The 13,930-nt window shown below is 34.5% G+C and overlaps 2 protein-coding genes across 2 annotated transcripts; one reads left to right on the forward strand and one right to left on the reverse strand.

The window, feature by feature from the left end:
* Window positions 1-2,434: 2,434 nt before the first annotated feature.
* On the reverse strand, window positions 2,435-4,627 carry LOC140818068 (uncharacterized). Its single transcript, XM_073177894.1, has one exon. It carries the CDS (start codon window positions 4,332-4,334, stop codon window positions 2,814-2,816), a length of 1,521 nt encoding a protein of 506 aa, XP_073033995.1. The 5' UTR covers window positions 4,335-4,627; the 3' UTR covers window positions 2,435-2,813.
* Window positions 4,628-11,385: 6,758 nt separating this feature from the next.
* LOC140818740 (uncharacterized) lies at window positions 11,386-13,739 on the forward strand. Its single transcript, XM_073178790.1, has 2 exons — window positions 11,386-12,025; window positions 12,085-13,739. Exons 1-2 carry the CDS (start codon window positions 11,386-11,388, stop codon window positions 13,737-13,739), a joined length of 2,295 nt encoding a protein of 764 aa, XP_073034891.1.
* Window positions 13,740-13,930: the final 191 nt, after the last annotated feature.

Consider the following 13,930-nt stretch of genomic DNA (forward strand, 5'->3'; position numbering starts at 1 on the left):
CATCACCTACAACAAATAATCCACAAATAACACCAATATCAACTAAATATCCAAGATTACAAGCTAAATAATCCATAAATCCACATAAACAACCAACCTAAACAACTCTTAATTTACAACCTTAACAGAATCGCACCAAAAGCTTACCCAAGCTTCCTAGCACCAAGGAGAACGTCGAACTCAAGTCGAAATTCCAAACAAACGCTTGAATCGAAGATAGGGAGTGAAAGAAATGATGAAAAACCCTAAAATGGAGAGAAAATGCGAAAATGAGAAGGAAAGAAAAAGGAAAAGTGATGGCCAACCACTCCAAAATCGACTAAATATCTCGCCCATACCTTCACCGCGGGTGCGCCAACACAAGGACCGCGGGTGCGCCTAAGTTACGGCATTCTCAAAAATTCTGGAACACAAACAGCGCGGGTGCGGCGACGCAAGCAACGCGGGTGCGGTCTCTACCGCAGGGGCGGTCTCTACATCACCGCGGGTGCGGTGTGCTCACGGCATTCCAACTCCAAAACAGCACAGTACACCGCGGGGGCACTCCAGTTAAGAGCGCGGGTGCACTCAAGTCACGGCCAAGCACTATTCCCAAGCAACTAAAATCGAACCGACACTCTGAAACGAACAACCAACATCAACTAACACCTCAAGACAATAAAACTAACAATACTATAGCCCAAAAATACAACTCTGAACATCTAATCAAATATCCCAAAATAACAAACGAAACTTAAATCGTACCGTACACCGGGCTCGGCTATTACACTAAATAAGTAGCTTGACGTTGAAAGAATAAGTGTGCTCCAAGTCTTGTACATTTGCATACTGAAAGCTTGAGTCTTGCTAAAAATCGGTCTCTTGGGTTGTGGTACTAACTCTCGACAAAATGACATTGGCAATAATTCTTCATTGTACGGTGCAATAAATGCTCATATATGCTTCTTTGGCCTTTACGGTTTCTTCTTTTACCTTCTGAGAATTTGCTTGATATTTCTTTAATCATTCCTCGATATTTCTTTAATAATTCCTGCCAATTGAGAGTTGGTATGTCACTGTGCTTGTCAGTTTATCTGATAGTCATTGGACGGTTTGACTTGGAGTATTCATCTTGATCTGTTAATGTCTTATTGATTAGAGATGAACTATCAAACTTTAAAAGTATCTAAGATAGAGTGGTCCGATTGGAAACATATACAAGCGATGATCTTCTGTCTGCATCTTGACCTTGTGATATTATGCCAAGTGGTCTGATTTTTCGAGCAGTTAGAAACCTGTAAATGCATAGAAATGACAACTGAACCTTGAAACAACTCGATGTTATTTGTCATTACCAAAACTCATGGTAATTTTATATTTCACCAAATTTTCTTTTTTGCTAATGACAAAACCAAGCTGGAAGACTTAAATCATTTGCCATAAAAGTACAAGTATCAGAGACATTTTAAACAAAATACATTTCATTAAGTGAATGAAATAACATTGTTACATGTGCATGAAAAATTTAAATCCTATCACACCTACAAAAAATCTATCTTCTGAAACTTGAATCGCTACTACCACCACATCTCTTTATCCTTTCTTCCTCATCAAACCTCCCCTTATCTTCAGCTTTCTTAGCCTATTCAAGTTTAGCTCTTTCAGCCTCTCTCTTCTGTTCCTCCAGTTTCTTAGAGTATGTTTCTTTTTTTTTTTGACATCACAACGCTGCATATATTCAAGAATTTCTTGTAGTTGGCTACAAAGGATGGTCTGAAGGTGGTCAAGCCGCGCGTCCATGTGATTCTCTACTTGAGTAATTTGCACAAACAAAATTCAACACTAAACTCTTCATTTCGAGCTGGTCAGAACCAAGATTGTTGCAGATTTTCCCAATTAAACTGATTTTCTTCCGAATATGTAACTTGAAGTTCTCAAATGTCAATGTATGAGCAAAATATTTGATCTCCAAGTTGCTAATAGACTTAGAGACATCTTGCGACTGATTAATTATTTGTTGCGGCATACGGTCTTTATCACATTCTTCGATCAACCTCGACTATATTCATCTAACCTAAGTGGTCATAGGAAAACCAAAGAACTGGTGGAAACATTCTACACTGCTCTAAACATGAAGCCGTTTCTTCAAATATAGAAAATAGTATTGAAATAAATGGTATGATGCAAGGATACTTGAAGTTTCTGCAAGACTGCGGCCAAGTACAAAAGACCCAAAAAATTTAACAAAGGTACAAGACTATGAGCAAGAAGAATTTAATCGTTATCAAAAGCATTTGATCGGAGCAACTATATGAGATCTGATTCAGATTGTGGTCTATAGTTCCTAACGTTGCTACCATGAAAATTGAAAATTAGAATCAAAACGAATAAACAGCAACACCAGAAAGTGACATCCCATCACCACTCTCAACCAAATAAAAGGATCAGACATGTTACCAAACTACGAAATGTAGTGAATAATCAGAATCACTCATAGGATGGTTTCTAAATATTCCTGATACATTACTAACATTAGAATACTTTATGCAACATCTGCATTTGGATAGTTGTTCCACATTTATATTCAGCTCATATTACACAATGATTCAACAGGTAAAAAAAGTATCGAAGATAAGAGCCACCTAATTTCATACAAATAAGGATATGTGAAATCCAATTATTTGTGATATCTACCTGGAGAAACACAAAACTCCAGTCAAGATTCTTCAGTCATTACTCATCAGGAAAATTCATCACTAAGTTTGGCTCACTCCTTGTACTGTCCTGTCTGGCATAGTACACAATAGCGCTTCTTTGAATGCGAGAATCTAATTTTAATGGCTAGGCAAGAGAACACCCTGGGGAAACAACACCGAACCGTTGTTAGAAGCTCCCTGGATGCCGAGGATTGTTGTAACCAAGTTGTAAATCTGAACATTCTCAAAAGATGGGACTTTCCGTCCCCTGGCAAATCGAGGTCCATGCGCAAAAAATATGCTCCGCATGGAGAAAAATTCATTGTCATATCCATGTGCTCCTCCACATTCTTGCTTTTTTGAACTCTTCTGCTCCACTTTAAACCCCTCCGCAATCAACCCAATAATCGGCGGGATTCGATAACTAGATGAATAATGCAGCCTGCTAGGAAGTTCCTCTTTGAGATAAACAGTCAAATACTGCCCATTTCCTACATTACCTGACTTCAGACCCTCGTTCATCTTAGCAACAACATCCTTCGACGAATAACCGGGAGACGGAGTAATTGCAAGCAGCGGACTGTAAGATTGAACCCATTCCTTCGGAATCTCAATCCATTTCACTAGATCATCTAAAAATATCAGCTTTTGGTCACAAGTACCCACCATCCCATGATCACCCAACAAAATGATATTCACATCCTCAAAAACCCCTCTCTGTTCCAGACCAAGAATCAATCTCCCAATCAACTTATCCACTTCAACAATAGCTTCAGTAATCCGAGGATCATCAGGACCAACCTGATGGCCTTGATGATCAGGATCCTCGAAATACAATGTCATAAATGAGGGGATCTCGCTACTAGGCAAATCAAAGTACTTCAAAACAGTATCAACTCTTTCTTCAAAAGGAACAGATTTATTATAAAACATGCAATAATCCTTGGGACAATTCCAAGAACCCTTGTGTACCTCAGAACCAGGCCAGAAATAAGTTGAAGCCTTCAATCCATTATTAACCACAGTCTCCCACAGGGGCTCACCCAGCCACCACTTGGGTTCATGACTAGCCATATTGAAGTGGTCACCAGTCTCCGGATCAGTAAAATAATTATTGATAATTCCATGATAAGCAGGGTACAAACCTGTGACAATGGAGTAATGGTTGGGAAAGGTAATAGTTGGAAACACTGGAATCAATCCCAGCTCAGCTTCAGTCCCATTCTGAATCAGTCTATTAATACTCGGAACATCTGTCTTGTACTGATACCCAAACCTGAATCCGTCGGAGGAAATCAATAACACGACAGGTTGTTTTAGCTTTGTGAGAGATCTTGAGAATTCAACATTGGAAGTAGAATCAGATGCTGACGATGCTATAGAAGAGGAAGTGGAACTATCAGCGACAGAGAAAAACAGAAACCCAAATGCAAGTGCAGCAGAAAGAGCGATGCAGGTCGTTAAAATGAGAGAAACGAACAGAATCGTAGATCTGGAGGGAGAATTTTGCAAAGAACTCGATGAAAAATAGTCCGTGTCAAAGGGTAGAAGGGCTTTGGTCGTCGAGCTCGCATGTTCGTCTTCTTCTTCTTTGATCGAGAGCGGTATCGGCATGGTCTCACTTTCGGGGCTCAAAATGGGCACCGAATCTGATCTCATATCAGATTTCAAGATCTTGAGAAACGGGTAGCGAAGAAACCGCAACGAATACTAAACCCCTTCAAAGATTCTTAGATTTTGGTCTCTTCTCTGGTCAGCGGTTCAAGTACTGGAAGAATTACTCGATCGAACAGAAGCTATTGCTCCCCGACATTCCTCTCTCCGCTGCGCATGCGTGCTTGAGAAAATGGCAGGTGGGTCGGCAGAGTGGGTAGGAGACTCTGTGGTGGGAGCACAGTCCACGCCAAGTTTAGGTTCCGTGATTGGTCCGGCCAAGAAAAACCACCACGTGTGAATTGATTGATTGATTATTCCGACACAAGTTTTTGCTTTACTTTTAGTAAAAAAAATAATAATATAAATATCCTTAAAAAATACAAATATTTATTTTATATATACATATAAATTCGTATATATACTCAAAAATTATTGTTGTGGCTTTTTATTTGGATGTATTATAAAAAAAATACTTAGAAAAAATTAAAATTAGTTTATTTAATAAAGGTGGTTAAGTCAGAATCAATTCCAATTACAATTCAGTTTACTAAATAAAGCTATGATAATAGTAAAATTGGCTAAAAAACAAGACGCGTAGATTGTATGGAAGGTCTTGATCAAATAACCTAGATTTAAAAGTTTTGTAATCAAATCCGAAGAAAACGAGATCTCCTCGATAATGAGTTGTTATTTTTAAGATATTGACTCAAACATGTATTTAAATTTAAAGAGTTATTAAAGAGCATGTCTCTTATGAGACGATCTCATAAATTTTTATCTATGAGACAGATCACTAAGTAAAGAGAGAATCTATTGAATGCAGTAGAATACAATATCTCATCCTCCTGACGAATGAGCAAAAAACCTAGTTATTTATAGGAGAGAGGATGACCTTGATTATGGTGTCTGGACGCTGTTTCTAATTAGACATCTGTCCATGCCTTGTCCTCTTACGACTCTCATGTCACGTTCTTTGTCAGTAGGTATGACAACTCATATTGTTCTGATATTATCACGAGCTTTGATCGTCATACTAATGATTTCAATGTATGATGACCCATACTAGTGGACCCATACCGGTGGGGCCAATGGCATGGACATATCTCCTTGCGATTGACCCAAGTGAGAAAGAGCCTGGAAAGATTTTTGCAGGTGATTATGTGAGATGAACTCTAGTCGAACGAGATGAACTTGGTCAGGCGAAATGACACTGGTCAGGTGATCTGAACCATGATTGGGAAATATGAACTCTGATATGGGAAGATGATATTGGTCAGGTGAGTTGAACTCTGGTCGGGCGAGATGAACCTTGGTCAAGGAAGATGAACTCTGGTCGAACAAGATGACCCTGATTAACTTCTATCCGAACTCTACTCAGTTTACCGAGAACAACTTGGAATCTAGTACTGCTTTGGTCATCCTTTTCTGTTCGAGTTCAAGCATGACCCATGCCTTTCCAGAACATCATCAAACTATTAAGCTCATCTTACCATATGGATGATATCCTAAATGTTAATCCAAAAACTATCATAATCTCAAAATCCTTTTGAGAAAGAAGGTTTTAGTTCTTTTAACTAATCAAAATTTGATTTTAGTTTTGGTTTTAAAAATCTCGATTTTTAAATATTCTTAGTCATTTTTCCAATATCCTAAATATTAATCCAAAAACTATAAAGATATCATTTTTTTCTCATGTAACAATGTGTTGGCATGTGTTATAATCCTTGAATTAAGGGTCATGACACTTGCCAATAAATGTCAACCCATAGGGAAAGATAATGCTTTTCTATTTTTTCCTCAAAAAATATTAAAAAAAGGGCTCATCGAAATAATTTAAAATTTAATATATTTGTAAAGGAGTAGGTATCTTGTGAGACGATATCACGGATATTTATCTGTGAGAAAGATCAACCTTATCGATATTCACAATAAAATTAAAACTCTTAACATAAAAAATAATATTTTTTCATGGATGACCCAAATAAGATATCCGTCTCATTAAATACGACTCATCAGATTGTCTCGCGCAAATTTTTGCTTTTGTAAAGATGCTTCTAATTAAATATCTTTTTCCATATAAATCACACCATTTTAACCTATATATAATATGTATTGTAGATTATTTTCATTTAATTTTAAAAACAACATATTTTAAAAATAAAATATAACTTATCGAAAGCATGCATTTCCCAAATCTAATAATGAAATATTTATTATTCTACGTGACTAATTAATGCATCAAAAATGATTTTCCTCGAAGGGAACTATTTTAATCTATTTGCATGTTTAAGACAAACTATTAATAAATATTCGGCGGAATCGATTCAAGCAGCCTCAATATTTAATTACTCTATTATTATTGCGTAGAATATAAGAAATCATAATATATATATATATATATATATATATATATATATATATATATATATATACATATATATATATATATATATATATACATATATATATATATATATATATATATACACACCAAGTTTACCTAACTCAAAAATATTATTTATTTTATTTATCATGTTAACCCTTCCAGTCATATTAGCCTAGTTGATCCTTTACACACGATTAATTAATTATATATTTCACGCGTTAAATAATTGTTTCTTCATTATTTTAATAATCATGTATAATTATAAAAAAATACAGCATTGTTAACTTTGTAACCAAAAGAAATATCTGCCCTCGGCATTGTGAATAATAGCGATTTAAGATTCTCACGTCATAAAAAAAAAGAAATATATGTCCAATTAAAATCATCGTTAACCAATATATAGAAACATATTTGAATTAGTATTCAGCTAAATATTTATTTTTTAGACTGAATGCTAATAAATTATTTATATTTATTCAATTTAAATATTAACTGGTTTTACTTTGACTTATTAAATAACTTTTTTTTTTATTTTAGAAAAATACATATTCATAACAAGTCATGTCGCATAATTAAAATTGTGATTTGTGATCATGATATATTAATAGAAATACAATTGCTTAGAAATCGGCTGAGGATTATATTTATTTCCTCAACATCAATGAAAAGAAAAATAAATTTGATCCGCCTCTCGTGAGTGTTTAAATTGATAGAATAGATGATCGGTTGATCAATGATCAATCATATTGAGTTCTTCTACCCGTATTTAATTTTTTGGACATGCATGTCATACATAGTCGCCTTGTATTACTTGGTTAGCTTATTTTATAAACTATTGCATTATTCCAAAAGTTATAACGTCATAAGAAAGAAAAAGAGAATTTGATCCTACAAATTTAATATTCTTCGAATTATATACTAACTATTATTTTAACCTCCAAAAAATATCATTATAAATTTACCACAGAAATTCAAAATATTTAACTTTGCAATATATATATAAACATAGAAAATACTGTTGATATAATTTTTATAATCCTGAAATACATCTCTTTCATTTTTGACCTCCTATTTTTGAATTAAAAATTAAATTTATGTAGACAAAATCAAAGAAACTTGTTATAAAATACAAACTTATCATTTGAGATGAGATTTTACTGATGCACAAGTTATGTTTTGAAGCGTTGGATAAAAACATGAAAAATATAATGAGATTCATCAATCATTTGGCATAGTTTGGTACCGGGAGAAGAGAGAGATTGATTAATAATCCTTCTTATCCCACATTTGGTATTTTTTTGGGAAGCCCATGATAATATCATGAGCCCTTGATAAACAACTTTATAAAATATCACTTCTATTAGGTGTGATAATTTTAATTTAATGATCAAATACACTACAAATGATTAATTGCCCTCAATTTATAAAAATCTTAAACCACATCTTCTCTCATATCATATTATATAATATATAAAATTAGGTAAAAATAAATAAATCATGCAAGTACTGTCGACGCATGAACAGAAAAGAAATATGAACTCAAGCAACAACTTTGAAATTATAAAATTTATTATGATAATGTTAATTTTTTCATTACAATCTAATATATAAATTTAATCACTCTTATTAAAATCATACCAAACATTAAATATAATATTCTACATCTTATTTATCATTAACTTATCCTTATATTATATATCACATGCTTATCTTATCGGCTGCGTTTGTTTGGAAGGATAAGATAAACTAATGATTAGTAAGTAAATGATAAAGAAAATGATTGTGGTAGGATTGTAGTATATGGTGTAAAATAATATTATGTTTGGTAAGATTTTTAAGTGTAGGATAATTTTGAATTTTTTGATGGAAAGACGAAATTGCCCTTCCCCTTCGCAACGGCGACAGTGGCGGCGGCCGGCAGTCGGCGGAAATGGTCTGAAACGTTTGCCGGAATATTACCGACGGATTCTGAAAAACCGTCGCTAATTGCGACGGTTTTTGCGAAACCGTCGCAGATCTTGTTTAGATCTGCGACGGATTCTGAAAAACTGTCTCTATTTGCGACGGTTATGTAAACACCGTCGCTAATGGCGACGGATTTTTACAAACCGTCGCTAACCTTTTCTTCCTTAACCTTCGTCGTTGTCAGTCTGTGGGGTTTATCTGGAGTCAAAGGGGTATAATAGGAAAATACATGCTGGATAAATTGAAGGACTATTAATACAAGCCCTTGGCGTGAGTTTAATTTATCCACTCTTGTACAACACAATCCAGCGCATAGGGGATAAAGTGGGTTTAATTAACTTTCTACCAAACACTGGATTAGCATCGATAAAAAGCACTTATCCCACTTAATCCTTGCTACCAAACGCTACGATCATGTGTATCAAACTATGCCTTTAAGTATTCACTTGACTTTTGGAGACAAAACAATTGTTTTCGGTGGTGATTTTTAACAAATATTGCATGTAATTCCAAATGGCAATAGACAATATATTGTTCTTGTCACTATCAATTTGTCGTACATTTGGAGACACTGCACAGTCATAACATTGACAAAAAATGTGATCGTAAAATTTAGGTTCTTATAAAGAATGTTATGAAGTTAAGCAATTTTCAGATTGTATTGTTAATATAAGGGATGAAATTTTTCGATAATCAAATTGTAAGAGTTATTTTGTCCGACAGATGCTAATCATAATAAGACTTTCAGTATAAGATGTAAAATAGTGAATTTGTGTTTAATCAGAATTAAGTGTTGTATCAGATGTTATAACATCTCGGACAACATGCAGCAGAATATTAAAGTTTGTAACACTAATTCGTTTGAAATAAATGCGATGGACAAGATTGAATATGCACAAGTATAAATACTTGTGCGGTGCCTTATGACAAAAATTAATCACTAGAAAATCAAATCGATTACACAAAAACCTATAACTAGTGATTTTCACAAAAATCAATTTCCTCAACAAGTTGAGAAAACAAATGCTTTCTAAAACAGATAACCAGAATAAAAACTTAATCAAGAAAGCAAAACGTGATGCCAAAAGAGAATCCACGAAAACAGTCTTCCATCAACTTATTCATAGATGTTGTCTGCAGATGTTCCCAACATTCAAGGCAATACGCGATCACCACTCTTCAAAACAGCACGATCCTTGATGACTTATTTCTCTGATATTCACGACGTGCAAAGTGCACGCAATATGCAGCAACGAAAACTTTCAAGTGAAGATTGAAAAACACACGATCAATAGATCGAAAAAGCTCCTACGAAAATCTCTCCTCCATGAAATACTCTTCCACGAAAAACACTCTTACAAAAACTCACATAAAAATCTCTACGAAAATTTCCTCCAAGTAAAAAAAAACTCCTCCACTAAAACTCTCTGAATTTCTATTCGTCTCTCTCTTCTCTCTTGATTGCTTTTGAATCTCCATCTCTTATTTATAAATGTCACCATCTCACAAGGAAATCTACAAAATAAAGAAATCAAGAGTTAAACCAATAATATCATATCTTCAAGATCTTTATCATAAATATAATATCTACAAAAGGCAAACCCAATATTCCACACAATGTTATCGAGAATGAAATTAGATTTAAAGAAAATATTATATCACAATAAAATCTTAACATAATTATCTAGAAAGACAAAACCATAATTAGATATTATACTCAATCAAATCAACAAGGAAAAGATAATATTAGGGAAATCAATTTAATATGAAAATTATATTTCCCTTCACAAATGATGGCAATGCAACAATTGAAATTTATGGTGAACTTTTGCTTAAATATTACAATAATCCTATTATAACAATTGTTGAGAGTACACACCCAACGTTTGGCATTACTGTAAGTAATACGACATATTTTCAGCAAAGATCTATATTTGACACGGACTTTTGATGTTTAAGTGCGTAAATGAACACATGGTTTCTAAGAAATATTTTGATGGAATGTTGTATTTAAGTTCTAATACGACAAGTTATTCAGATAAACAGGGGCGAAGCTTATTAAGGCCCAGTGTGGGCTGCTGCCCACACTGGGCCAAAAAAATTTACTAGTATTTATAATGTGGGCCAAAAAATTAATAGTATTTATAAATATAGGTGGGCCATTTTTTTAAAAGCCTTCTAAAAAGAACTTGCTGAATCAAATGTGGCCAGGCTCGTTACCCATCAATTATCACGATTATTGAATCAAATGTGGCCAGGCTCTCATTCTCGGCTCTCCCATCTCCAAAGTGGCAGACAACAAACGGCAAACCCCATCTCTGTTTTTGCATTTGTCGTGTGATTTTACTAGACCCGATTTTAAATTTCAGAGTAACGTTCTAATCGACGCAGATCTGTGAGTTTCGGTAAGTGTTTTTTTAGAATATCATTGTTTGTTTATCGACAGATTGATTTTCTTACATGATTATTGTTTTGTGGTGATATAAATTAGGATTTCACTTATACATTTAATTTTGGGAGAATCTAGTGTTGGCCTTTTTTATAGTTGAAGGCAAAGTCCAACCTAATTTGACAATTTCCAAATAACAAAACTAATGCACAAATTTTATTATGTGGAAAAGCTGTGTAAATATATAAAGCTGTGTAAATATATAAAGCTGTGTAAACATTTTTTTTTATTTTATCAGGAAATCAATATTTACAATGCATAGATTTTTTAAAAGAAAAGATTCAGAACCAGAAGTACAAAGCATTGGAGATGTTAGGGTTGAAGAATTTGATTTCTCACAACTACCGGCAGATCCTGGACTTAGGACTCCAATTTGTGAATATAATGTTAATATTAGAGATCAAGTTCGAAGGGCATATTTGCAAAAAGGTCCATGTCAACCTTCAGGCTATGAATTTCCAAAAAGAAAATTTGGAGTAAGCCAATGTAGACGGTTCAATCCTTCATGGTTTAATGAATTTGGTGATTGGTTGGAGTATAGTGTAGAAAAAGATGCCGCATATTGTTTGTATTGTTATCTCTTCAAGACAGCTAAGGGAAAACAAGCGGGAGGGGAGGCTTTTGTTAATGAAGGATTCACAAATTGGAAGTGTAAAGATAGGTTAAATATTCATGTTGGCCAGCATGACAGCGAACATCATAAAGCTCGAATGAATTGTGAAACTTTGATGAATCAAGATGAGCACATTCAATCAGTTTTGCACAAACAGTCAAAGCAAATGCGGAATGATTATCGTATCCGTCTCAATGCTTCAATTGATTGTATTAGAGTTTTGTTGCGACAAGGACATTCATTTCGAGGTCACGATGAAACTGAAAGTTCTCTTAATCCAGGTAACTTTCTTTTACAATTAGAATTTTTAGGTGCTCATAATAAAGAGATTAATGATGTGATATTGAAAATGCTCCTAAAAATTGCAAGTTGACATCACCTGATATTCAGAAGGACATAGTGAGTGCTTGTGCCACTGAAACGATTAATGTTATTATCAGAGATGTTGGTGATTCATTGTTCTCTATTTTAGTTGATGAATCTCGTGATGTTTCAACAAAAGAGCAAATGTCAGTTGTTATCCGTTATGTGGATAGTAGTGGACATGTAAATGAACGCTTTATCGGGATTGAACATGTTACCAGTACTACATCACTCTCACTTAAAGCTGCTATTGATAAGATGTTTTCTAGATATAATTTGAGCATGTCTAAGTTGAGAGGACAAGGTTTTGATGGAGCAAGTAATATGCAGGGTAAATTTAATGGTTTAAAAGCACTCATTTTAAAGGAGAACCCATGTGCATTTTACATACATTGTTTTGCCCATCAGCTTCAACTAGCTCTTATAGCTGTGGCCAAGAAAAATCTTCCGATTTCTAATTTCTTTCGTGTTGTTGGTGATGTGTTAAATGTTGTTGGAGCATCTTGCAAACGTTCTGATCTTCTTCGAGAGAAACATTCAGATTTTATTGTCGAGGCATTGGAGAGGGGTGAGATTTCAAGTGGCCGGGGACTTAATCAAGAAACTACCCTTCAACGTGCTGGGGATACACGTTGGGGGTCACATTACAATTCTTTGATAAGCTTGATTTCCATGTTCTCTGCTGTCGTTGATGTGCTTGAAATAATTTCAGAAGATGATTCCTGTTCTCCTGATCAAAAAACCGAAGCATATAATTTATTGGAGTCAGTACTTTCATTTGATTTTGCATTCAATCTACACTTGATGAAACATGTCTTAGGAATTTCGAGTGAATTGTCGACAGCATTGCAAAAAAAAGATCAGGATATTGTGAATGCAATGGATTTGGTACAAATATGCAAACATCGACTCCAAAAAATGAGAGATGATGGTTGGGATTCATTTTTAGAAAAGGTTCACTGGTTTTGTGAGCAACATTACATTGATGTTCTCAAAATGGATGATATGTTCACACGTTGGGCACCACGTGGTCGTCCCCATCGTAATCCACCAGAAGTGACAAATTTGCATCATTATCGTGTGGATTTATTCTATGGTGTTATCGACATGCAACTTCAAGAGTTAAATGATCGTTTCTCAGAGGCAGGTACAAAGTTACTCCTTTGTGTAGCTTGTTTGTGTCCACAAAACTTGTTTTATGCTTTTGACAAGAAAAAATTGATGCAACTAGCTGAATTTTATCCACAAGATTTTTCAAGATTTGATCTCCTCACACTTGATGATCAACTTGAAACTTATATATGTGATATGCGTTCTAACAAAGCATTTCAAGGATTGAAAGGACTTGGTGATCTTTCAGAGAACTTAGTTATGTCAAAGAAAAATATGGTGTACCCATTGGTTTATAAGCTTTTGACATTGGCATTAATTCTACCGGTTGCAACGGCGACAGTAGAGAGGGTGTTTTCTGCCATGAGAATTGTGAAAGACAGGTTGCGCAATCGAATGAGTGATGATTGGATGAATGATAGTCTCATTGTCTATGTAGAGAAAGATATATTTCTCACCGTTGATAATGAATCTATTGTACAAAGGTTTCAAAATATGAAGACTCGAAAAGAACAATTGTAAGGTAGTTATTTTGTGATGTTTTATGATTAAAAGATTTTTTTGTTTTATTACTTATAGCATATCATAGCCTATACTGAATCAAAATTCTAGCTCCGCCCCTGAGATAAACATGTTGATTTATTGCACGACGTGCATACCCCGGCCCATAATTCTTAAATGGAATGAGATATTCTAGAGTGCCATTCCGATGA

The sequence above is a fragment of the Primulina eburnea genome, chromosome 17, assembly GCF_022965805.1.
Source record: "Primulina eburnea isolate SZY01 chromosome 17, ASM2296580v1, whole genome shotgun sequence".
Taxonomy (NCBI): Eukaryota; Viridiplantae; Streptophyta; class Magnoliopsida; order Lamiales; family Gesneriaceae; genus Primulina; species Primulina eburnea.